Below are 27498 nucleotides of genomic sequence, written 5' to 3'. Positions count from 1 at the left end.
ATATACAGATGAGAGGTAGCTCGAGCTACATATATACCGCTGCGTTGAAGATCATTAAGGTCGACAAAAATGAAATCGAACATGCAGAAATTATGTTTATTCTCTTCAGAGAGCCGTGCCTTCCCTTGTTTAAAAAAGGTGTAGTGAAATCAAGCTCCTTGCTCCGCGCACTCAGCTCACCAATTTCATTCAGGATCGATCGCGATTGTAAAGAATCAAAGAAGAGATTGAAAAAACAACGACACACACAATTTGTTTACCCAGTTCAGGATCCAAAACGAGATCCCTACGTCTGGGGCTTGGTGGCACCAAGCAATCCACTAGATCAAGAATGTACACCTGAGAATTTCCGAGAACGATCACAATCCGATCTCTCTCTCTCTCATAACACAACTCTCTAGCACACCGAACAAACCCTAATCCCCTTTCCTTTTATATGCTAAGGAAAATACCCGGTATAACCTGAATCAAACCAGTTCCATCTAATACCAATAACTACCAATCTAACTCTGTACCAGACTAATTCTAATTAACCAGAACCGGTTAAGAGAAAATCTTCAACAAGCGTTGACCGTCACAGATCTTCAACAATCTCCACCTTGACGTCAACGCAGTTCTTCATAGGGTTCGTTCTACTTAAGTACCACCAAGCATGACCAATACAACTACCTGGTCACTTTGAGCAAGGCCAAAGCCTGCTCAAACTTCTGGACAGAAATAACTTTTGGGAGCATATCCGCAGTATTTCTTGAGGTCGGAATCTTCTGAACCTTCACTGTTCCAGCATCAATCGCATCTCTGACGAAATTGTACTTCACAGCTACGTGTTTCATCCTTTCGTGAAACACATTATTTTTAGCCAGACAAATCGCGCTTTGAGAGTCACACCAAATGACTATCTCCTCCTGCTTATAGCCCAGTTCCTCAGTTAGTCCCTTAAGCCAGATTCCCTCCTTTACTACTTCTGATAACGCTATATATTCAGCTTCTGTTGTAGACAAGGCCACCACTTGTTGCAACCCTGACTTCCAACTCACTGTATTCCCTCCTGCAGTAAACACGTAACCTGTTGTAGACCTTCGACGATCTAGATCACCAGCAAAGTCTGAGTCTGAATATCCTTCGACTCTGAAGCCTGAACCCTTTATGAATACCAATTTCTTATTCTGAGAACCTCAAGTACATGAGTAACCATTGAACAGCAGACCAGTGAACAGCTCCAAGGCTACTCATAAATCTACTTACCAGAACCACTGCGTATGCCACATCTGGTCTACTTCCGATCATCGCGTACATAACACTCCCTACAGCATTGCAATAAGGAACCTCGCGCTGTGCTTCTTCTTCTTCTTCCTTTATACTCGCAAGTTTGAAATGAGCTCCAACGGGTGTCGAAACACTCTTTGCCTCATCCATCCTGAAAACTTGAAAGAATTTTTTACTATAAGAAGATTGAGAAAGTGTGAGAACTCCACCTGCTCGATCTCTTTCTATATCCATCCCCAATATTCTCTTGGCTAGACCTAAGTCCTTCATTTCAAACTCACTGTTTAGCAACACCTTGACCTTCTGAATCTCTGTCATACTCTCAGATGCAAGTAACACGTCGTCAACATATAGAAACAAGTAGATATACTTGTGCTCTTCAAACTCCTTAAAATATATGCAGCTATCGTAGGCACTCTTTCTAAACCCATGCTTCATCATGAATCTATCAAAGCACCTGTTCCACTGTCGAGGAGCTTGCTTTAGCCCATACAGAGATTTCCTCAGGTGACAAACAAGTTCTTCCTTTCCTTTTACTTCATATCCTTCCGGTTGACTCATGTAGATATCTTCTTCTATGTCTCCATGGAGAAACGCGGTCTTCACGTCAAGTTGCTCCAGATGAAAATCAAAGTTCACGGTTAGTGACAGCATAAGTCTTATAGAGACATGTTTGACGACCGGAGAGAATATCTCTTGATAGTCAATACCTTCACGCTGTGAGTATCCCTTCGCGACTAACCTCGCTTTGTATCGTGGTTCTTCCACTCCAGGAATACCCGGTTTTAGCTTCAGGACCCACTTACAACCGATGACTTTCTGATTCTTAGGTCTCTTTACAAGGTCCCATGTGCGATTCTTCCTTAGGGATTCCATTTCATCATCGCATGCTCATTCCCACTTATCCCAATTCTTGCTCTTTCGTGCCTTTTGAATGTCCTTCGGTTCCTCAGAGATCACCTCTTCAGCCACAGACAAGGCAAATGCAAGAACATTATCATCTGTGAATCTTGCAGGAGCATGAATTGTCCTTCTAGGTCTATCTCTTGCAAGTTGGTAGTTTGTAAGATCTTCCTCTTCATTATCTGATTCTTCTTCACTGCCTGGAATAGTCTCGGTAACTCCACCTTCAGCTTCACCGTCTGAATCTTCTAGAATACCTTCTTAATCTTGAGATTCTTCCTCTGTCTCAATGATCACACTTGTAGACCCCTTGTTTCCACTTGCAGTACCTTCATCAGTTTCTTTCTTTTCCTTGAGAAGATCTTTGTACATCTTGTCTTCAGAAAACACGGCATTCCTGCTTATCACACACTTCCGATCTTCGAGCAACCATATCTTGTATCCTTTTACCCCTTGAGGGTATCCTACAAATATGCCCTTCAAAGCCCGAGGCTTCAGTTTGCCTTGATCCGTATGAACATAAACCACCGATCCAAATCTTCTCAGATGTGAATATCCTGGTTCTTTGCCTAACCAGACTTGCTCGGGAATATTACTGTCATTTGCAGATGATGGTGTTCTGTTTATCACATATACTGAAGTAGCAACAGCTTCTGCCCAGAACTTTTCCTCAAGGCCTGACTCGTTTAGAAGACACATCACTTTTTCCATGATGGTGCGATTCATACGCTCTGCCACCCCGTTCTGTTGTGGCGTATATGTGCAAGTTCTATGCCTCTCAATCCCATGTTTCTTGCAGAAACTGTCAAACTCAGAGTTGCAGAACTCTAGGCCGTTATTCGTCCTCAGATACTTCACTTTTTTATTTACTTGGTTCTCCACCAGTAGCTTTCACTCACAGAATTTACTGAAGGCTTCATCTTTTGTAGCTAAGAAGAACACCCATACTTTCCTTGAGTGATCGTCGATTATTGATAGGAAGTATTGCTTCTTAGATAATGACGGATGCACATTTGGAGAACCCCACAAGTCTGCGTGCACGTATTTGAGGACCTCTTCTGTAGTATGCTTTCCAATGTTGAAACTGAGCCTTTTGCTTTTACCCATTACACAGCTCTCACAGAAATCTAGACTACTAATCTTTTTCTTCTCTAGAAACCCCTTTTCTGCCAAGATTTTCAGATTCTTCATGCTCATGTGGCCTAATCGACTGTGCCACAAAGCCGTTTTGTCCTTGGACACCACAGAGAGAGATCCAGCAGTTACTGTATCACCGTCAAGTAGATACAGACTCCCACTCAGAGTACCCTGAAGTGCCAGCTTTCCGTTTTTGAAGAATTTGGTTTTTCCACCTGAGCCTTCGTGCTTGAAACCCTGCAAGTCAAGAGTGCTAACAGATATTAAATTTCTTTTAAGGTTTGGAACATACCTGATGTTTATCAGTTGTTTGACTGTTCCTCCTTTTGGGTTGATGTGAATAGTCCCGATCCCTTGAACTGAGACAGCTATGTCATTTGCTAGCAGAACTTGTCCTCCAGTGATGTCTTCGAATGTATGAAACCATTCTTTCATGGAGGTCATGTGATATGAGCATCCGGAGTCAATAATCCAACGATCTATTGGATTCTGTTCTGAGATTGTTAGTGCATCAATCTCATGCAGCCTGTCCACCATTACTGCTGCTTCCCCGTGATCTTCGCTCTCCATTTTCTTTTTGCGAGCAAAGCAATCCTTCTTTACATGGCCTTCTTTCTTGCAGTACCAGCATGTGACCTTCGACCCTGTCTTTGACCTGGATCTACTCCGACCATGGTTGCTGTGCTGATCCTTCTTCTCAGATCTTCCTCATACAGCGTAAGCCTCCCTGCTTTTCGCAGGTCCAGTCGTCTCCTTAAGATCAGTTTCTTTTGATCTTGCTGCTTCTATGATTTCGTCCAATGAGAGTGTCTCCTTCCCTCATCTGTATTTTAACGTCTCCTTGAGTTGACTGTATTGAGGTAATAGAGAGTTCAACAGCAAGATAGCCTAGACTTCATCTGTCACAGAAACATTTACACTACTCAGTGCAGATACTATCTTCAAGAAATCATCTATATTATCATCTATACTTTTAGAATCAGCCATCCTAAATGTATATAACTTGTGTTGTAAATGGATGCGATTAGGTAAAGATTTGGATTGATACAACCTTTCTAAGGTAGACCACGTGGATGCTGCGGTTGTACAGGCATCGAGCTTCCTTAGAACTTGATCTCCAACGTTGATGAAGATAAGATTCATCGCCTTATCGCATCTTTCAAGCCTCGACTTCTCATCGTGGATTCTTTGCTTTTATCTTCTTCGAATTCATCTGCCGGAATCGTTACCGTCGGTGCTTCGCTAAGCACATCCTTCAGTCCCATGACGCTCAAGTGAGCCATCATTCTTTTCTTCCACATGGAGAAATCTCCAGTCCCGTCGAATCATTCAACTTCGACTTTCGATATCTTCGTCATCTTCTCCGATTCAGCAACCTAAGCTCTGATACCAATTGTAGTGAAATCAAGCTCCTTGCTCCGCGCACTCAGCTCACCAATTTCACTCAGGATCGATCGCGATTGTAAAGAATCAAAAAAGAGATTGAAAGAACAACGACACACACAATTTGTTTACCCAGTTCAGGATCCAAAACGAGATCCCTACGTCTGGGGCTTGGTGGCACCAAGCAATCCACTAGATCAAGAATGTACACCTGAGAATTTCCGAGAACGATCACAATCCGATTTCTCTCTCTCTCTCGTAACACAACTCTCTAGCACACCGAACAAACCTTAATCTCCTTTCCTTTTATATGCTAAGGAAAATACCCGGTACAACCTGAATCAAACCAGTTCCAGCTAATAACCAATAACTACCAATCTAACTCTGTACCAGACTAATTCTAATTAACCAGAACCGGTTAAGAGAAAGTCTCTAACAAGCGTTGACCGTCACAGATCTTCAACAAAAGGCATTTGCTTTAGGCTATTAACAAAATTTCTAAAATTAAGAGCCACACCTTTGTAACAAGTAATCTGATTTAATAGGTTGAGTTAATTTTTATATGTAGTTTTAGGATTCTATGATTAAATTTTAAGATACTGAACAAAATATCATACACTTTTACATTTATAGACCTATATCAGTATATTAATACACACGTAGAATGGAATAAATGACTAAATTCTTATTTAAAAATAGAATTTAGCTTATAATTATACATAAATTATTAAAAAACATGTTTAAACAAAAAAAAAACAAAGATAAAATGTTTGTCTTAGATCTCTATAAGTCTTGGCACGGCACTGATTCTCTTATGTTTCGTATTTTAAACTTCCTTTAAAAAAAAAATCGAAGTATCTAAAAGCTAATTTTGAGACCCGGGGAAGACTATACTTACACGGTAATTGTCTGGACTGTTTGAAGAATCTACTGTCACGTTTATATAAATCAGATAGAAACCATATTCATTACAGGATGTAGGATCGCACTATAATTTTTTAAGAAAATATATATTAATTTTTCCAAATTGAAATGTCACAACTTTTGTTTAAATGAATGCATATGGGCCATATCGAACACTATAGCTGAGTGACTACCAAAGTGTTCTGTCTCGTCTGTTGCTTATAGTTCACTGCTGCCGGAGAGATTCTTAACTACGTAGGACTGATGAGGCCTTACCACACAATAGGTGACCCTACCAAAGATATAAACTTCTGTTAAAAACAAAGTGTTTAAATGTTCAGTTTTAGCAAATCAACCATCAATATTGGTGTCTAGTGGTGCTTTTTGAGTTCACATTTGTGTTGTTCTAGGCCGCCGATTAATACATTTAAAAGCACTCTTTATATTTCTAAGAAAATAAGAAAAATACACAAAACCTATAGAACAATACATTTTTACATTTTTTTTAGCATTCATCAAACATAATTAAAAAGATACTGAAAACCAATCTCATATATATTTTTTTTGGTTGAACACCAACCTCATATCAATCCCTGACTAATCTTAATAATTGACCTAGATAATATTTGAAAATTGCAGCATGATTGTAAGAGTTTTATGCGGAAGCATTTAAACCAAACACATATATTTGCCTGGTTTAGTGATGAATATGATTCGCAGAGATCGGAAAAGAGATCACATATGAAAATCAACTACTTATCACCGTTCAAATGTCCTTCCAATTGATCTCTCCAAGCTTTCTCTCTCTAAAAATGTTTTTTCTCTCCTATGTAATTTCTTTGTTTACCAACAATCACCAAATGGTGTAAACAGACACATTCTTCTCTCTACAATGTCTCATATATATAACACAATTTGTAACACAATTTGTAAAGTTACAATTCTTCATTTATAGAAATTATAAGAACCAATTTCTCATAACTTCTGGAATCAAACCAGTTCGATATGCTGCTTAATCATGGATGCAAACCGACCATAAACCAATATTGATTTATATAGAGATAACAAATATCATTTCTGAAAAACGTTTTATTGTCCTCGATTGGTTGTTTATTGGGGGTCAAATCTTGATTGGTTAATTCAATTTTACAATATCTACACGTACAACTTGTTTAAAGGATTTACAAGTTACAGCTTACAGGAAAAACGTAGTTTTTTACTGCTTAGTTGCTTCACTCAACGCATAAGGATTAGTTCGTTTTGGAAATTATAATATCCTATTTGTAATCTTAGGTCATTCAGACGGCATTGAACTGGTGGTGCAAAGACGTGCATTGCACTAAGTTGGTTTGACGGTCAGGCTTTTTGTCCTTCCTTAAAAAAAAACAAAATGTAATTTTTTTTTGGAGTGGGGAAGGGTCATTCGCCGATACAAATGCTCAAAACCTAAAAGAAGTTTTTGATGCTGAATTTCAACCTATAACTTAGAGGCCCCAAAAATAAATAGATCAATAGACAAAGATTTTAGCCTAGTGTGGACCCTGAGCTGAGGTGGTCCATTTTCACTTAGATAAGAGATTAACGGCCCAAGATAAGTCCAACCATAATGAGGTAAATTTTTCATCTTTAACTTCGTACTTCAGAAATCTCAAAAGCACTCTTCTTTCCAAACATATTTTCATTTACCCAAGCCATCCATAAGGGGCCTGATCTTGTGAAGAGGTTCTAAATCAGCTTCAAATGAAAACTACTTTAAAATCCTTCAAAGGTAGAATTCCCAAACCACCTATGCTTTTTTGCTTGCACTTATCAAGCCATGCTACACGTGCACCTGAGGCAGAGATTGTAGGATTCTTCCAAGAACCTGGAGTACAGTGAATCCACCATCTCATAGAACTTCTTTGGAAGTACAAGTACTTAGGGATCATTCCATAGATAACAGATGAGATGATGTGTACCTTTCTTGCGAAAGAGAGGAACTTAGAAATCCAGAAATGCTTATTAATAATTATTTTGAAGAATGGTTAGAGAACCGTGGATGCCAACTTGGAAGGAGATAAAAGAAGGCCAAGATACCAAGTGGGAAAGCTTTCGAGAGTAATATCGTTCTGCACATAGCTGAAGACCTGAAGTTGCAGCATCTACATAACCAGAGAAAAGAATTCACATTTTGCAGGATCCATATCTAACCCTGAGTATGTGCGAAACTCTGCTAACAAATCAATCAAGGCTCGCAAGATCGAGGAGTAAAGATAATTTAGAATTTCTTGGTTATCTATCAAGAAATATAAGTGAACATTCATTCAAAGTCGATCCTCTTTGGAAATTTGTGAATCCAAAACTCAATTCAATACAAACTCCATTTCACCAAATCTTTTATAAAAACACAATCGATATTTTTACGCTGGTAGACCACAAGTGTCTCTTTCATCGAATTAAACTTTTAAATGAAAATATGATTTTTTATAAATATGCGCATTATAAGTTTATGCGAATAAAATATTGTGTTTAGAAAGAAAAATATTATATAGTTGCATACTATTTATTCTACACCAAATATAGCAAAAGAATGGAGATCATCAGATTTTTACTATTTATTTTCTTTGCCTGTTCTATAGGCATTTATTACGGATAACTCCTCTTAAAATATAAATCAAAACCCTTTATATATAACATGCATTCGAAGTTCGAACGATTACATACGCAAAACATCCCATAAAAAAACGAAAGAGATATTTAAAAAAAAAAAACAAGAAAAATGGCCACGGGTGTACAACTTTCTAACTTCGTCATCTTTGTGATTATCGCCATGTTCATTTCAACAGGTAATAAATAATAGGAAGTATTACTACACTAACCTTAGAACGTATCTATATTACTTATTCGACGCACTTTTATTTTTTTTACAAAACTAATCTAGCATACCCAAAACACCCTTTTCGCCTTTGTTGAAAAAAACCTTATTACAAAAATGCCATTACTTTTTTAATGCCACGTAGGCAGATTTATGCGCTCAAAAATTAATAAGTCTACCAAGCAATGGCGGTAAACTTATGAAAATTTGGTCAACGCAGAAATTTTGTTGGTAGAGTTATTAGGGCGATGGTAGATTTATTCAAGAGTTGATAGAGTTTTTAACTGTTGGTAGACTTTTTTTGGTAGAGTTTTGACGATGAGAGGTAGATTTATTATGTTTCGGTAGATTTGTTGTTATGAATGGCAGACTTGTCAAAAGTTTTGGTAGACTTGTTAAAAAAAGCGTTGACTTTCTCGCATAGTTGACTTTTTCGGTAGATTTATTGACAATGAAGTAGATTTATTTTCTGAGTTGGTAGACTTATTTCCTTTAGCGGTAGATTTATGTGAAAAAAGTTGTCAATACGTGCGGTAGATATATCTGTTTAATGGTAGAGTGTTATATAGTTGGTAGAGTTTTCGCTATTGTAGTAGATTTGTTTGACTTGTGGTAGACTTATATCACTTAAAATTCATTCCAGTGAGTGGTAGATTATATGTTACATGATGTAGACTTAAAAACTGTTGGTAGATTTATTTGTTTTGTGGTAGATATGTTTGTTTTGTGGTAGACTTATATTTTAAATAAATTTCATTCTGATTTGTGGTAGATTAATAATGACATGAAGTAGACTTACAAGATGTTGGTAGATTTGTTTGTATGTTTAGTAGAGTTTATGTAATCTGGTAGACTTATCGACCGTATTGTAGACTCCTTGAAATAATAATGTGGTAGATTAATTAAGTTTGGTATTTACAGAGATAACCTTGATCTGGTAGACATATGACATGCTTATGGTAGACTTGTTTATATGGTAGAGTTATTTTTCATGCTTGAGGTAAACTTAGTTGTTAATGTTTGGCAGACATTTGACTTTTTGGATTGAAATTACTTTTTTGTCCTAAATATATTCTCTTATCTACGAAAAAACCAGCGGTTTGGTAGACTTGTTTTGGAATGTTGTATGTTAAACAGGTTTCGTACATATGGTAAACTTGTTCCATGGTTATATTTGACTTGGTTTTGTTACCATTGACGTTTTCTCTTAACTTATGATCTTTTGATTTTTATTTTTGAATATTTGTTACATTTAACTCTATTTACATAAACTTTTACAACATCACAATGTCAAATGATTTCAGTTATGATATACATCATAGTGAAAATAAAGAAATAAATTAAATTGAATAATAACATTACTAGCAAATGTGATAAAAATGTGAAATGTCTGTATCAATGTTTTACGACAAATATAATTTGAAAACAAAAATATTATCATTCAAAATCTAATTATCATTTTTACAAATTCAAATATAGATATACAAAACAAATCTATCAAATGTAAATCTACAATTCATAGTAAAACATGTCGGATCGGTGCTGGATATCCCTTCAAAGATTTGTTCACCATGGCAAAGCCCATAATCTGTCAGAAAAAAATAAACAAGTATTGCTATTCATATATAAAATTCAAATATATACGACTGATAAATCTACCATAAATAACTAATAAATCTACCAAACACATATCATTTTTCAAATAAGCTACCATTAAATGACTAATAAATCTACCTAATCACATCGTTTTACAAATAAGTCTATCATTAGATGACTAATAAATCTACCAAATGACATCGTTTTTTAAAATAATTTTACCATCAAATAACTAATAAATCTACCAAACTACATTTCGTTTTCTAAATATATCTACCATCAAATAACTAATAATCTACCAAATTACATACCGTTTTTCAAATAAATCTACCATCACACATTATGAACTTTACAACCAAAAAAATACAAAATCGATTTCCAAATATATCTACCAAACGTACCTGAAAAAAAAAATTTATGCCGCCGACAACCTCCACAACACCACCATTCCATCGAACAACGTCTATCCACTGCGGTTGTGCGCGACGCAGCGAGAATGCTGCTTAAGAGTCACCGCCAACCGCCACATCTCCATAGTTTATCGTTGATATTAGATCCAAAAACCCAGATCTAGAAAAAAATCAAAGAATTCGAAAAAAATGAAAAAAAACTCACATAATAGCAGAATAAATTGTAGAAACCATGGGAGATCTAGATCTCCGAGCTTGGAAACGTTGGAGGCTTCTTGATACAAAAAATCGGTAGAACTAGTTGTGTTTTTCTCGATCTGAAACATTGAAGCTTTGAAGTTCATAAAGAATACATATTCATACAACAAAATTTAACAAAACAAAAGAAAAGATAAAGAGGAGAGCAAGAGAGGAATGAAAAGATTAAGAAGAAGAGCAGCTCCATGGGAGAAAAAAAAACGGCACATGAGAAAGAGAGAGAGAAGAAGATGAATTAGGGTTTCTTTTTTTTTAGTTTTTGGTTTTGTATTTTTTTTTTCTTTTTTTTGCTTTTTTCGTTTAAAAAAAATGTTTTTTTCGTCAAAAAAAATTTCGATTTTTTAAAAAGTTTTTTTCAAAATTAAAGTTTTTTCGAAAAAAAAAATTTATAAAAAAAAAATCATAATGGCATTTTCGTAATAATATTCAACATCTGGATAAAATGGATTTAAACCAACTTTGTAAGGTTAGTCTAGTAAGCCCCTCAATATGTTAGGCTATGTTTGTCATTTCATTAACCTTAAAGGTTAGTCTGAGGAATTTTCACTAAATAATATGACATATGATCATTTCACTATTTTGACCCAAAAAAAGTCATTTCACTATTTATTCATTATTTATTTGTATATTCGTTTGACTTGTCGAATAAATAAAACAATTTTTTAATGAATAACTGTAAACAGTAACTCAAACAAACCTTTCTTCTTCATTTTTGTTGGATTAAGTATTTATGTGTTACACAGAGCCGGGCGTGAAGGCAAACAGTTCAAGCATGGGCTTGTAACCCTATTTTTTATATAATTTTTTTGGTTCTCAAATCCTTAAAAATCTTTGTAGTCTAGTGGTATACTGTAAAGTTGATCTTACTTAGTATTTGAGACTTCTTGAATTAAAATATTAATTTTGTAAATTTTTTTAGTGAATCAGTTTAAACCTATGTTTTTTTTATAAAACGGTCTATTTTTTACTTTAACTTGCGGCCACTTAAAATTTAGGACCGACTTATACTATTTTTATTTTTAAAGAAATTATCAAATATATGATTAATTGTTCTGTCCTTATTTTTAAATTTCTTTTTTGACATTTTTAAAACCTAAGCGCAACCACAATTGACTTTAACTGTTTACTTTTAGCTAAACAATAGATAATAGTTAATAAAAGGTATTCATAAAGATCTAGTTAAAACTAAAATGTGCATTTATCAAAAATATCTTAATATTTCTGACTTATCTATTATTCTTAAATCAGTGCAACCAGAAAAGCTTCCTATTATACCATGTACAGCAGAAATCGGTCTTACCTGCAAGGGACCAAAAGATGAGCTGTTTTGCCAACAAGTTTGCACACAAAAATATAAAGAAGGAGTATGTAAAGTCGTCGGGAAAGACGGTTCTTCCGAAAGAAAATGTGAATGCTCAAAACCTGGACGGGGTTACCGATGCTGAATTTCAACCTACAACTTGGAGATTCCTTAATATTGATTAATTTAATAGATAGAATAAATCATCGTCAATAAAAAGGTTTGATTAAAATTTGGTATATATGTTTGTTATCTTGTCTACGGTCCATATTTTGTTTTGACGTGTTTTATTATTTGTTTTAGCTTTGTTTTATCTCCCTTTGTCTTTACATTAATTTTTTATATATTTCAAGTCTAAATGTATAATGTAGTAAAGATTGATGGGATTGTGAAAATTTAAAAAAATGAGAAAAAAAAACAAAAACTTGGAATAGAGAATGCAAAAACTCATAAACAATATAAAATTTTGTTATTGGCCGGGGATTATACGTAAATAAAAAAGTTTTAATCGAAAATTAAATTTGTTGAAGAACTAATTGTTGTTCCAGCATTCCAGCATTCCAGCGTTTCAAGCCGTATTTGCTGTCCTTCCTCCATCGTAAATATTGGTAATAGTGTAATTCGTTTTGCTTTACATCCAAGATCCCGACTCAGATACTATTACTCATGTCTTTTCACTAGTCGGATCTTCCAGATTCACGCTGCCCTTCACTTTCGCCATTCTCCACTCTTTTCTAGCGTTTGTCACTTTGTCTTCACTGTTTAGTTCACCATAATTGTTACTGAGAAGGGAGAATCCTACTCTTCCATCCTAAATGTTCTCTGACATTTCTCGATGCACTAATACATAAATTTAGAAAAAAAATTAGATCATTCGTAAAATAAATATAATACATAAAATTTTAAATAGTGTTTCCGATAAAATAAATATATATCGTAAAAGAAAAGTTTTGGTGAAACATATGCAGTAAATATCTTAGGATGCAATTATTGAACTTTTCTATTTTTTTGTTGTTGTATATATAAGGTTTATATAGAGGTAAAAAAAATAGAATTTTTTTTGTGTGATTAATTTGCTTAATCTAAATGGAAAAAAAACTACAGAAGTTTTTCTTCTTTTCTACTAATTTTGTTTTCAGGATATAATTTTTTTTTATTTTTTTTAGTAACTTTACCTTTTAAGATCATGCATGAATTTGTTATTAAATTTTTAGAATTTCTATGCTTTTTATTAATTGATTATAAAACTTTTTCAACTTTGACTTGAAACATGTTGTAATCAGGTGAGTTAGTAACTTTAGGCTTTGAATGGAATGCAGAATAAATGCAGAATAATTGCAGTTAAACTGTATTTAAAATGATCTGCAATTTTTTACCATTCACAGATTAAAAATTAATATAAAATTGGAAAATCTGCATGCAGATATTTACTTGCCTAAAAACCAAAGAAAAAAATTTCTCCCAAAACTGCTCTAAAATATGAGCAGTCCACCCAGTTCTGCATCCAGTTCTAATTTATTTTTTTAATAATATTTTTTTAATCTGCATAAATTGATCTGCATTGCTACCATTCAAAGCCATAAAACATTCAGTTTTATATAATAAAAAGATTTTTTTTATTCTAAACTGAAATATATATTTTTAATAAAATGTTTTGCTTTTTATTCATTTTCTTTTTAAGATTTTATATATTGTTTAATTTTCTTATTCTAATCTTAAAGATGTTTTTCTTTCTTAATTTTTTTATTTGTAATGTAAGTAAAAATTTTGGTATTTGATTTCTAGTTTTTAATGATTTAAAAAATGTGACTTACTATTCTTCTTTAACTTACATAACTACTGTGACTTACTCTTCTCCTCTAGCTTATTTTGTGATTGCTTTGAGTTAGAAGTTGATTTTTGTTTGACTCCTCTAACTTACTTAAAAAGTGTAATATCCCTATCCCCTACTTCCTAGAAAGGTAGAGAATCGGCATGCTAGGTTGGTAATTTAACCCTATTCAGTTAAATACTTGGTTTCGTCCCTTGATGACCCTCAAGTCTGCCAGGAAGAAAAATGCCTAGGTAACAACAACAACATATACTTAATGCTAATCCATCAAACCTGAAAGAAACAAAGAGATGAAGAAGGGGTGAATAATGGGGATAACTCAGTGAGGATAACCTTAAAGAGGCTCACAATTCACCATGTAACAGTACATGAGTTAACCCTATGAAAGTCTAATCCTAAAACAAGCTCAAGTACATGAGTTAATCCTAATTCTATTTTTTCCCAAAATTAATCATCAACTCAATTTTCAAACAAGAGAAAAATACTCTACAGAAGATGACACCTGAATCCAAATCTTTCCCAAGGACAGATGACCTGCCACCCATGTCACCCGAATCTAAATCTTCCCCAAAGACAGACAAAACGGTCTTGCCACCCGTGACACCCAACCCTCCTATAATTAAGACTCGCCAGTCGATCTGCCACCATTCTTTAACCAGGTCACATAGACAATCTTGAGGTTTGACATAACCTCTCGACGTTGTATACTGCTGACACAGTCACACAGAGGTCACACAGAACCAACAAGCAAGCCCGACCCTTAGGGGTCTCCTGTGGCAGGTTCCTAAACAGTTCTAGTATATCAGTATCCTTAACAATCAACAATTAATACTAGTTTTAATATTAATTCTTCATTCATCTAGTATGCACATTCGATAACAAGTTATAGAAAGAAGATATTTAAACAGGTTATCAAACAATGTTCCATAGTTCTTAAATCCATATTCTATACTTTTCTCCCAAACAACCATCAATCATAAATGAATAGCAAACCCTAACCAATATCTACCATATTATAGCAATCAGATCTAAGCTTTGGTTTAAGAAAAAGCTAACTACAATTAAAACTTGCATTTGAAAGAGAGGATGAGAGCAGCAAGTTCTCACTTTTGCCTTTTTGAGTTACAAAGAAGCATTGAAGCTGGTGTGAGCAACATAAAGACACATTTGGATATTTATTTGGATGAACGGAGGCTAGCGTGAAGTTCTTTTCCAGATTTGGATGTTTTGAGCCACTGAAAAGATAATCAACATCGACTTATAGAGGTTTAGGTGAAATGACATGTGATTTTCTCACAATTCCAATTACACTAATAGCATCAGAATCAGCTTTTAGCATTGGAGTTTGAAGTTTGATTTTGTACAGAAATCGCTTGCTTTCAAAGAAAATTCAAGTTTTAATCTAAACTCGCAGTTGGCGATGTGGTTTTGCAAAATATGCAGGTAAAATTTTAAGATTTACAAAAAAAATATTATAGTTAAAAGTTCTTTTAAACTAATTGGCACTTTGAATTGTCGGCACCATAGAGGATACTAATGAGGCTAACATTGAAGATGCTAGAAAGAGCTGAGTAGCTCAGGAATAGAAGGAAAAAAATCAAGAGATTCGTTGGCTAAAAAAAAGATCAAGAGATTCAAACATGCCATGAGAACGTAACAAAGGTATTTCTGAAATCTTTTTGTGTTTGAAACTTGTTTATAAATTATCTTGGTTGATGAATTAAGTGCTATTTCTGAATTTTATTTGCAGTTTAGGCTGAAGAAAAATATTAAGTTTGAGTCCAAAATGACCTCTACAAACATTTCTTTTATTTTGTGTTTTTAAAACAAAACGTTTCTGTTAGATTTTGTATTGGATTTTGCTATTACCTATGAAGCCTATTGGATTTCGTTGATGATGTGTACTAGTTTTTTCAAAAAAATTACAAGATTGCTTTCTTTCTTTAAAACATTATTTTCAACAAAATATGTAAATAAAAAGGTAACATCTATCTATATTATTAAAAGTGATACACATTTGAATTCTAGAGAGAATATTTTAATTATTGCATCCAAACATTCTAGGTTTTTTAGAAATTCTGTTTGGAAACTATTTTAATATTAACTTTAACAAGAAGTACTTTATATTATGATAAGTTTTCTGGATAAAATCTGTTTCAGTTAACAAAAAAATCAAATCAAATATTAATAAAAAATGGATTTTATCTTATATTTATAATTAATTTCGAAAATTCTAATATTAATTTAGATTATTTAGAATTTCCTCAAATCTAGGTAATATATTACTTATCAAAAAAATTCAAAAATTACTTTTTAATGTATCTTAAAAAATAGTGAATAGTTTAGAGTTAATTTATATATTCAAATTTATATTATACAATAATAAAAATGCACAAATTAGAATAATATTTTTATAATCAGTGATCTTTACGGATTGGTTTATTAAAAATAAATTTGAGGCATGAGTTAACTCATTTAACACAATATATATATATATATATATTAACACTATATAAAATTTTATATATATAATTAGTTGTGTAGTAATATATAGATTCACATAACAAAAAAAAACTTTCCCTACGGAAGCGTGGGTTAACAATCTAGTGCATTTTAATTTTAGGACATAACTCAAATGTAACATAAAATGAAAAAAAAAAAAACCTAAACGAACTGGTTTAAGCACCAGGGAAATCAAACTAAGTGGGCTTAAACAGGTACAAATATATACGAGCTTAAACGGGTGGCCTCGTTTAACATTTAATAGTAGAGTTAATGTTTAAATGTTAATCTCCTTTAAGCTCCTTTAAGCTCCTTTAATAGTAGAGTTAATAGAATATTTTAGTTATAATGTTTAAATGTTAATCTCCTTTAAGCTCTCCTTTAATCCCCACGTTCAAACTAAGTGGGCTTAAACGGGTACAAATATATACGAGCTTAAAGGAGATTAACATTTAAACCTAAACTCTACTATTCAAAAAAAAATTGTATATTGCTATGAAAATATATCGTGATTTTTATTTAGTTTTTAATAAAATTTTCCATTTTTTCAACAGCCTATAATATTATAACAATGAAATTTATAAAAACAAAGAAAACCGACCGATATATTTTTTGTCAGGATCTACATCTTTGATCTTTCGATTCAATTTCTAGAATCCCTAAACCGAGAAACCTAACACAAAACTGAACCTGGCTCACATAAGTCTAGATTCCTAAACCATAAACCATTCATCATGAACTTCTCCTTTGCATAAAGATTTTTGGAAAAGGCAAACTGAGGTCTTCGTTGCTGCTAGTTCGTGATCGTGAGGAAGTGGCTGACTTGAAGCAACCGGCTCAGGCTCCAACCTCAACTCTTTAAGACAGGTCTGGATCTGTGTCTGCTCTATTTCATACCTGAATATATCGTTAACGATACAGAAGCCGGTGTCTTGCTGAATTAGAAGAAACGTTTGCGTAAACTTGTTACCAACGTTGTCTCTCTTCTTTGTCAAGTAACCTTTGACATATACAATAACATAACCATGTTCCATAGGATATGGTACACCAAGTGAAGTTTCAATCTCGGCGGTGAAATCTTCGAATCTCACAGCAAGAAACTCATCTTTCACCTCTTCCTTAGTCCAAATAGTTTTTTTGACATGTGTTTCAGGATAAAGACGGTTAAACAGACAGTAATCACTGTAGAACATATGAAGAAACTGAGGTGATTCGTTAAGAGTTTGATAATATTGCTTCACAAAGGCACGACTAAAAATCTCTGCATAATTAGTCTCCTCCTCTGACATATCTCCAGGGACTGAGAGAGATCTGACGACAGAAGTTTTGAGAACAGAATAAATAAATTTCCAACTAAATTTCAAAAACTGACTGAAGAATGATTTTTGACCTAATTTCTCCACCACTTTATATAGTGATGAGGACTCTCAAATCAAACTAAATCCTAATCCTTCTCGACTTCTAACTCCTAAACCATATTAACTTTAAAGAAGTTACCTATGATTTTGTTTATATTTGGACTACCAACCGGTTTTACCTACTCGGTCCAAAACTTAAACCGGTTTAGAAAAGTCATTTGATCTGGTTTAGTGAACCAAATCCGATTTTTTTTTTTTTTTATAATGTAAATCAAAATCTTCAACCTAAGACTTGAAGGTGGATCATAAAACTCATTGGAGATGATGAAGGTGACCAGAAAACTTCCTCTTAAACGGTCAATGACTAAAGTCAACATTCAACACCGTTATGGGTTTTTTCAGGCTCATGTTTAAGGGTTTGTTTCAAGTTAACTAAAACCATATATAATCCTATAATTTGTATAATTTAGATGATGAAAAAGGTTGAACTTGGGGTTAAAACCCCTTTAAACTTACTTTAAAACCCAAGAAATTATGTTCTTGGTTGAGCTCTTTTATGGCAGTAACTAGTAACTTGCTTGGTTGAGCTAGCTCTATGTAGGGCTGGAATTATTATCCGGTATCTGTTATCCGATCTGGTATCCGATCCTATCCGATCCGTAAAAATCGGATATTCGTGTAGTTCGGATCCGGATCCGGATAGTGAAATTAAGTATTCGGTTATTTCGGATACGGATCCGGATAATAGAAAATTTTAAACTCGGATATCCGTTATCCGTTATCCGTTTATTAAGATTTTGAAAATTTTGAAATCTTTGGATATGTATTTAATTTTTTGTTTTAATTATGTTTGAAAATTGTTTTTGGTTTAACTCTTTTACACATGATTGAAATTTATATTGCATGATAATTTTCTATTTCAGATTGTGAGAGAAGACCATGAAAATAGATAACACAAGGATATGAAGATAAATTAACTTCTCTATTACTATTTTCTTTTTTGCTATGTAAATTTTTAAACTTTGTATTATTTGAATGCTACTTGAATGCTTTTAAATTTTTGGTATTTGTAATTTTTGCTATAATGATATATTTTAATTATATATGTTATCTCATTATAATTTTAAAAATTGAAGTTTTTTTTTAAATCAACGAAACCGGATATCCGGTCGGATATCCGTAAATCTTCGGTTCAAACCGGATATTCGGTCTCCGGATATCCGGAGTTTTCGGATCCGGATTCGGATAATAAAATTGATTATCCGTCAAATCCGGAGCCGGATCCGGATACTTTGAAAAGTCCGGATATCCGGCTCCGTTCCAGCCCTAGCTCTATGTATATAATATACAATACTTAAATATATATATATACCATATTGAATAAACGTTTAATAAATAATTTGAACAGGGCTAGCGATAGTTTGAGACATTATATTTAGGTACAATCATAATTTTTCTGTTCTTCTTATATTAATTAACAAACCTATAGCTACATATGGAACAAATTTTACTTAAACGTCCCAATGGTACCTACCTTCCTTTCACATTTCTTCTCCTCTTTTACTTTTTTTTTTTCTTCTCCTCTAGTCCATAAGATCAAGAACTTCCTTTGTTCTTTGATCTTTTGTCCAAACTCCAATCTAGGTTTTAAACCTCGATACCTTTTGCTCCTCTATGGCTATTCTTTTACATTCCTACACTATAATGCTTGTAATTTTGTGTAACAAGCAGTATATGGACACTGTCCATCATGCGAATTGCGATCATCCAAACCCTTGAAGATCACAAATGAGAGAACAAAATAATAACCATAACTATATATTTGTATCAAACTTCCTACAACAATCTACTTACAAAGATTTGATTTCCGACCATTCCCCAATCTTTAACCGTCTATACTATTTTTTCCCACCAAATCCATGAGAGCATGTTTGCGTTCCGTCCTGGTCGTAGGTGAAAAAAGCGGTTTAGTTGTATGCCCACACATGATGAACAGAGATCAAAAACGACAAAGTTTTCTGTCGTTTCCCAAACATTTCAATCTCTCATGTCCCACTTGTCGTTTGTCTTCTGCTCTTGAGTACGATTGGAGCCACCAGCATCCAAACTATCACAGTATTTCATCAAACAATACATTAAAGATCTGTCTCGCAATCTCAGAGTTTTGAGGATGAAGCCTTCAAAATGTGTCTTATGATTCAATTCTTTTCACTTACTGTATACGCAAACCGCAAGCCACTCGTTCACAATCCTTACCCAAGTACTCGTCCATCCCACATCAATCGTCCACCTGAATACAAAAACAAAACAATATAAGTTTGAGTTCTCAAACTTTTAAAATACATACAAATTCTAAAGAAACACTCTCACTAGTTTATGCATTCAATGTATGTATAAAGATATTTAAGAAAAACTTTACTTTTTCATGGGGTGATGAGTATTCCATCCGATGAGTAGCATAGCGAAGTACATTGCTCCTGTGGCGAAAACAAAGTGGAAGAAGCCATATCCATATGGAACACCATCTTCCTCTTCTTCTTCTTCTTCTTCTCCTTGATTGTTCTTATCTTTCTTGAATTGGAAACATTGAGAGTCTATTCCCGTAGAAAAAGTCGCAATAACCATTGCAAGTAGTGCAACCACAAAGCTCTGCGCAACGTTATATTTCAGAATCAAAACATACTACTTTTAGATGAAACAAATAGTTGAGAGATTAAAAAGAGTTTACAATGATGGTAAGCCAGTCTGTTCTGTCTGAGGCTGCTGCTTTTCTGTTGCAACTTTCACCCACTGGTTCACTGCACAACATTTTTTTGGAGATAAATCAATTCACAATTATAGTCTTTTGCAACATAAAATAGCTCTCCACTAATAGTTCAAGAATCTTAAGAAAACAGAGAAATAAATGAAAAAAAAATAACATACCTTCTAATGGCGCACCAACAGATAAACACAACATAGAGTCCCATAAGAGCCGGAGTCAAGTAACCAGCATTAACCTATTGGAGTTGGCAACCACAATAAAAACCTTTATAACTTCAAACATTTAAACGTACACACTCATGAAACAATGAAGGATACTAATGGATAACTTACTTTAGGATGGAGAGCGATGCTTGTCATGAGCTGAATGAGGAACAAAGTCCAAGTTATGAAGAATATATTGAGAAGACATGAAGGATCTGGCGCGTACCATATATACATCAGAATCAACCCAACTATACACACTGTGTATGAAGTAGTTGCTAGTAGCATCACATGGACATGGCTACAAACATGAAGAGTGTGTTGTTGCTTGATTAGTAATAAACTTCAAGAAAAAAAGAAAAAACTAAAACTTCCATGTGTATTCAAAACTAACCATCGTTCTGCATCTTTTTGGGATTGATAGCATTCGTTGAGCCATGTAATGAAACTGATTACACTAATTAGTTGTATCAGTAGAAATACCCTATAAAGAAAACAACAATTATAAGCTTTGGGATTTTCACATCATATATACATTTTGTTCAGTTTAGGGACAGATCAATCTTACCCTGCACCAAAATGGGCAATCTCTCCTGCAAATTACACCAAAGAAAAGAAAACGTTTTTGATTACTCGTCATGCCAGTTGAATTAGAGAAATTATTATCAAAGGAACCTTTCTTATCAAGCCTTAATTATACCGTAAAGGCGAATAATGGTAGAAGGAAGCAAGAAAGGAATGATGGTTAAAGCAGGCCACATAATAAGCTTAGCAGACCACCATCCAGAATGCCATCTATCTCTTGACGAATGCGTTTTGGACGTCCCAAGTGTTGATAGAAACATAACGAAATAGAACAACTGAGGATTCATGGTTAAGCAGAAAACATTTTATGATAAAGTGTTGTAAGATGACTGAGTAAACATATAGTATTCAAGACTGAACCAAGAAGGATACAAAACATCCCAAGCTAACTCTTAAGACTCCTTCGGTCCCCAAACAGTTTGCTCCGCCTTTACAATTCTTGAATTCTGCAGTTTTAACAACAGAGGAGTTGTATCAGCATCGTTCAACTTGTAAGACAAGGAAACGAGAATGAAACCTGATTTAGTGGCACATACTTGTCACTTCTGTTAAGGCACGCCGACCATAATCACGAGCAGCCCAAGCTAGTAGATTCGCGATGAGGAATATCAGACCGTATACATATCTAGCCATCCATGGATTGCAGCCATTGCGGAACTGATTAAACCATGATCCATTCTTGATTGCTTCATAGCTCTCGTTTCTGCTGCTTCCGCTGTTGCCAACGCTGCTTGTACCGGTCTCCATAACTCTCTAAACTTACCAAGACTCTCTCCTCCTCTTCATGACATTAGAAGTTTGAAAAATTCAAGAAACAGATCATTCCATGGGGGAGGATTTTGCATCAGATATCAGTTTCTTAGAAATGATCAAGAACGCTAAAAAGGCTCAAGACAGGAGCGTGAAATCCGCCTTGTCGCTCTCTCTTCCTTCAGATCAAAACCTATGAAAATGAAAATTCAAGAATTTACCAAAACAGAGAAGGTAACAAGAAGACATAAGAGTGAAGCAAAGCATGAGAATCCAATTCCGTTATCAAAAAATAAACGAGATAAGGATCATACAAATCTAAGACGCAATTTGTAGTTTTGAAGAGGAAAAATTCATGTTTTACATGAGAAACATCTGAAGTGTATTCTCAAAAACAAAAATCACACAAAATCCGTTTTTTCAACAGAAAGCATCTCGTTTCTTTTTTGTTCTACCGAACATGACAGAGAATACGTACAGTGCAAGTAAACTCCTTGCCTTATTTTTGCCTAAACTAAAAAAGCAACCTTTATAAGCGTCAACGAGAATCCACAATAGATGGCTCATTTTAATCCAAGACTGCAACTTTGTATCTTAACCATGTGAATTATAAAGGGCAAAAAGATAAAACATACCAAACCTAAAAATCAAGCTAAAATCTGTGGACAGTCAAGAGTTCTCAAGACTTAAACCTCCCAAAGTCAAAGATTTGGCAAGAACTTAAAATCATGAAAAAAAGGAAGAAACCTTTTGGATAGTAACTAAAAATTTTTCCCTCATGCAAAAAGAGAGGCGTGGATAAACAAAGAAGCACCCAAAACAACTTTATTACATAAGGAAACAAAAGGTTAAGAGATCAAAAGAGAAAACGAAAAAGAATCAATATCTGATAGAGAGATATATAATGAAAAATCTGGAAGTTTATGTAAATGGGGACTCGAGAAAGAAACGTGTTGGTACGGAAACAAATGGGCAAACGAATCTTTTCCTTTTACGAATCTGAATGGGTTATGCTAAGCAGCAACATCAGATACCCTTTTTTGGGCTTCACAGGTCCACTTAATGGAGTGGAGACACATGCCTCCACTTAAAACTATTTGAAAGAAAAAAAGTGGGATGGTTGATAGAACTATCCACCCAAAAAATCTAATAAAGAAAAACGTCATCTACAAGATTGGGAATTTGGGATAACATAAATTATAAAATCTTTAAAGTCTCATTGCATTGAGATTGATATTCTCTTTACTTTCCCTTAAATCATCATCTAATTAATCTTAAACTTTCAAGTTGGGGTATTCAATCCCAATTTTGGTACGGTTTTGGTTTTTGTTTGGTTTGGGTTATCCTTTCTTTCTTTGTTGTTTTTTTTTAGTTTATAGTAACGAATGTAAACCCGAATCTAATGTAGATCGGTTTATGTGATTTTATGTTTGGTTAGAATGCAGCTTTTCATTTAAATATATTTTTGATTTTCAAAAGAATTTAAGTTTGGATTCGACTGTTTTTCCTTTTTCAGTTTGGTTTCTATTTTTCGAATATCTAAAACGTAAAACCATTTTAAACAAATAAAAAAAAAACTTCAGACTAAATTGTTTTGGTTTATCTGGATTACTCTTGTACTTCCGAGAAATGGACGTCATAAAAACATAGATTGATATATCCATTCTACCATGAACCTAATTTCTAAAATTTTAGAAAAGTGAATTTCACATATTAGGTCCATTATAAACGACCATTCTAACATGCTAACCGCGCTTATAGTGGATTGCTATTGATGTTTAAATTAAAATTAACAAAATTTTAAAGTTTTTATTTAAAAACATAGAGTTTAGAAAATAGTCTTTTTTGAACGAACAAAATAAATGATTCAGTAAATTGATGTTATTGTCCACCATATTGTAATACATAAAATTGTGCTCCTACAACTAAAAAAATAACAATAGAAAATCAAAACTGTAGGAATCCGGGGTTAATAGGCAAAGGCCCCGGACGTATGATTGCATAAGACAGATTAAGATTGACTTATCTAATGTTTAAAACTGATATAAAACGGATTACGGGTTAAACAAAGGCGGATTAACTTTGCTATGAAACTTCTATATATATCTATATAAGTAAGATTAAAAAATTTGTATATCTTGTGATCAATTATGGCTCATCTCATGTTTCCACGTTCATACACACTAAGAGACTAGGAGTAATGACCCATGGCCTTGCCATAATGAAATACATAATAATATGAAATCTAGAGGGACAAAATAATGGCAAATTCGACCCTAAGATGGATGTAGCATGTGAAGGAGTATAATATTGGCATTTGTAATCTATGTACATAGTAAATTTTATCATTAGAATGTTTACCCAAATTTTACTTGGGTATCTGGCCTATATTAGGTAGCCAAATCAGGTTCCATTTTAATATGGGCCTCATCAAATATTTCGTGCCAAAAAAGACAACTCTTGAAACCAAAAACAAATCGTTTTCGTTTCACCTAAATTAGATAACAAACCCCGAAATAACCAATCTTGCACCATGAAGTGAGTATTAAACCATAATACCTTTTTTTGTTAAAGACCATAAATCAGAAAAAATATATAATCACGTTTATGTATTTTTACTTTTTGATCAACAACATCTGCGAGTATGTTTTTATTGACTCCACACAGTCTTTTGTTTTGTGTTCTTTTTTGACTCAACGACGAGAAAATTAGAAGATTATTTAGCGGCCGCAGGAAGTGAGTTGGTTAGTAAAAGACGGAAAAAAACCAAACGTAAAACAATACTTAATTAATTAATTACACAAGTCAAACAACATTAATTTCTTAACGACTTAAATTTGACAAATAAAATAAATAAATAAACCGTCAAATAGCTTGTTCTCTAGGTTCTTACTTACTCTTATGTGTTTTCGGCATAAACATTAGCTAAACATGATTAAACTCCTAATTAAGCTTGAGTTACGGCTAATTCTTTTAGCAAAGTGAGATAATTAGCAGAAAGCAAAGAAGAAAAAAAGGAAAAGTGAGGAACGAGTGGGTCCCTCTATGTCTCTACCGATTATCTTTTGATGTTTCAGAACTTTGGATTCTTAGAAAACAGAGGAAAAAATTACGCGAAAACAGAGGAAAATTCGAATGAATTTTCATTTGATTGCATCACAGATTCACAGACTTTATTGCCATTTGCGTTTCCGAGAAAATCGCGAGACATATAATTAAGTATTAGTAATAAGTCATAACAAGTAAGAACACGCACATGTTTGTAAATCTCAGAGATCCAAGAAAAAAAAAAGAGGACGAAGAACAGAGAAGAGAGAGGAGAAACCTGTGATTGATCATGTAGAAGTTCTTGAAGCAAGATCAGATCTGGAGATAATGTGGAGAATTTTGTGTGTTTTTACTCCACAAGCTTCTTCTAATGTGAAATCAAATCAAACAAGAAGAAGATAAACAAAAATCTGAGAGAGAGAGAGAGAGAGGAATGTGAAAACGAAAAGAGAATTGTTTCAGGTTTTTTTAGAAAACAGTTCTTGTACTTATATACATACACAAGACTGCTTTTTTTGTGAAGATCTATTTTTCTGCTGATTTTTGTTTTCTTTATAATTTGTTTTATATTTTCTTTATTTCTTGCTTTCCCGCCGTTAGCTTCCTCTTTCCGCTACATCCTCTCGTATCTTTTTAAGAAAGAAAAACCAATAATAACAAAAATATATATATAACAATATATTTGATAAATTAGTAAAACAAGTAATAATAAATTAATAATCTGTTTCATAATTCTAAGGTGTAATTAATTATTGTTGAAAAAAATCTGTAATATGTTTTGGTTAGTTTCTTTCTAATTTAATGACAGTGGTTAGTCATGCATGGTATTAAAGTCATAACCAATATAAGTAATAAACATACAATTAATTACCAAAAATCATTAAACTATTAGGTCTGACTTCAGATTTGTTCTTTATAATTCTATTATCAGACGTGAACGTGCTCTGTGATAATTTATTGTTCCTTATATCTCGACTTTTTTCTTATTTTCTTGTGGTGTCAGATAAAATTAAATTTTTATTTTTTGGTATATAAATCTTTCTTCCGACGCTTATTGATTTTCTTAAGTTTTTTTAGGTTCCGTGGCAAACCATTCCAGTAAAAATAAACAAAATAAATAGGAAACTAAAAAAAAAACCTTACATATAAGAGTCTCATTATCCCAAATAGAAAATAAGATCAAACCTGTGACTTGTGAGCCTCAGTTTCAATTCACTGAGGACCTGGAGTTCAGATTGGAAGGCTGACTACTAGTTGGGATTCTTCACAAATGCATTCAATGCTAATTTTTTTCAACTCTATCACAATAAACATTATGTATGTATGAATGTATAAAGGCATGCATACTCTCACAGCGGTCAATAACCGATCACGAACAGCAAGCCATGTGATTGAAGAAAAAGTTTAGAACCCCTTGGGGAAACCAAACAATCCGACTCCAAACAACGCTTTGTCTCTCTTCGGTCTAAGTTGCTTCAAGATCATAGAGGCTGAGAACCACATGCTTAAATCATGCCACCAGATAGGGATGTTTCCTACCTGCGAAATGGAAAGCAAAAGAGCTTGTAGGATTCTGTTGAGAAGATTTGGTAATTGGCGACTCCTCCTAGCTGTAGTTAGATATGTTGAATTTTTTAACTAGCAAGGCATTTTTGTTTCATTCTTTTTCTCATAAAATTACGATCGATTTAAATGTTAATGTTACTCGTTATCTTTTATAATGTGGAGACTTTCTTAGCTTGTGGAATTTTAGGCACTACAAGAAGAATTAGAGTAAAGAGGAAATGAGTTCGATCCAAACAAAAAAAGAGTAAAGAGAAAATGAATAAAATGAAGAAAAAATATTTGAATAGAGAAATTTTATAAAGTAAACTGAAAAATACATAGAGAGAAAAAAAAAGGAATGATCAAAAATTACATCCTGGACCTAGTAAGATCATACAACGTAACTTTCTCTAACCAGGATATCAATTTCAATATTTGATAACTTTTATATAGTACTTGTCGACTGTTTTGAATATATGGATCATGAACATAATTATGTTATATATATAAAGTTCCAATAACTCTAATTTTGATGATGCCCTAACGAAATAGAAAGGTTCGCTCCAGACTCGTACTTTCTTGATAAAGAAGCAGAGATACTTGAAGACTCTCATTCTGTGTAATCTGATTAAAATCTAGTTCTTTCTAATTAAACTTAGAAAAGAAAAATTAGCTAGTAACCAGTGCCGTGCCTAGTTTTTTAGAGGCCTAAGGGCATCTCCAAGAGAGACTTCATTTTTGAAGATCCAGAAACTTCAAATTTGAAGTTTATTTGAAGTTTTAGCTGTTTCTCTCCAAGAGTGACACTTCAAAATAAACTTTAAAAACTTTATATTTTGCATTATAATCATTACTTTTCAGAATAATTAGCTAAACTCATTAAATAATATAAATAACAATAA

At 33.6% G+C, this 27498-nt stretch overlaps 2 protein-coding genes across 7 annotated transcripts; both read right to left on the bottom strand.

The window, feature by feature from the left end:
- Positions 1-17056: 17056 nt before the first annotated feature.
- Positions 17057-17632, bottom strand: LOC112084415 (putative G3BP-like protein). Its single transcript, XM_024153543.1, has one exon. The coding sequence runs from the start codon at positions 17630-17632 to the stop codon at positions 17057-17059; it is 576 nt and encodes a 191-aa protein (XP_024009311.1).
- Positions 17633-19608: 1976 nt separating this feature from the next.
- On the bottom strand, positions 19609-25495 carry LOC18013747 (probable serine incorporator). 6 transcript variants are annotated; one of them, XM_006418683.2, is made up of 12 exons: positions 25329-25495; positions 21790-22196; positions 21626-21699; positions 21369-21528; positions 21237-21261; positions 21063-21152; positions 20798-20969; positions 20627-20700; positions 20430-20499; positions 20121-20350; positions 19918-19991; positions 19609-19808 (listed from the first exon to the last, which is right to left on the bottom strand). In XM_006418683.2, exons 2-12 carry the CDS (start codon positions 21998-22000, stop codon positions 19747-19749), a joined length of 1242 nt encoding a protein of 413 aa, XP_006418746.1. In that variant the 5' UTR covers positions 22001-22196; positions 25329-25495; the 3' UTR covers positions 19609-19746. The 6 variants fall into 6 exon arrangements, with proteins under 6 accessions (XP_006418746.1, XP_024009682.1, XP_024009680.1 ...); XM_024153914.1 differs by lacking the exon at positions 25329-25495 and adding an exon at positions 22751-22845; XM_024153912.1 differs by lacking the exon at positions 25329-25495 and adding an exon at positions 22696-22821.
- Between the last annotated feature and the right edge of the window lie 2003 nt (positions 25496-27498).

This window comes from Eutrema salsugineum, unplaced genomic scaffold (genome assembly GCF_000478725.1).
Source record: "Eutrema salsugineum unplaced genomic scaffold, Eutsalg1_0 scaffold_4, whole genome shotgun sequence".
Lineage (NCBI taxonomy): Eukaryota > Viridiplantae > Streptophyta > Magnoliopsida > Brassicales > Brassicaceae > Eutrema > Eutrema salsugineum.
The sequence above is the reverse complement of the archived record's forward strand: the minus strand, read 5'-3'. Positions and strand labels throughout refer to the sequence as shown.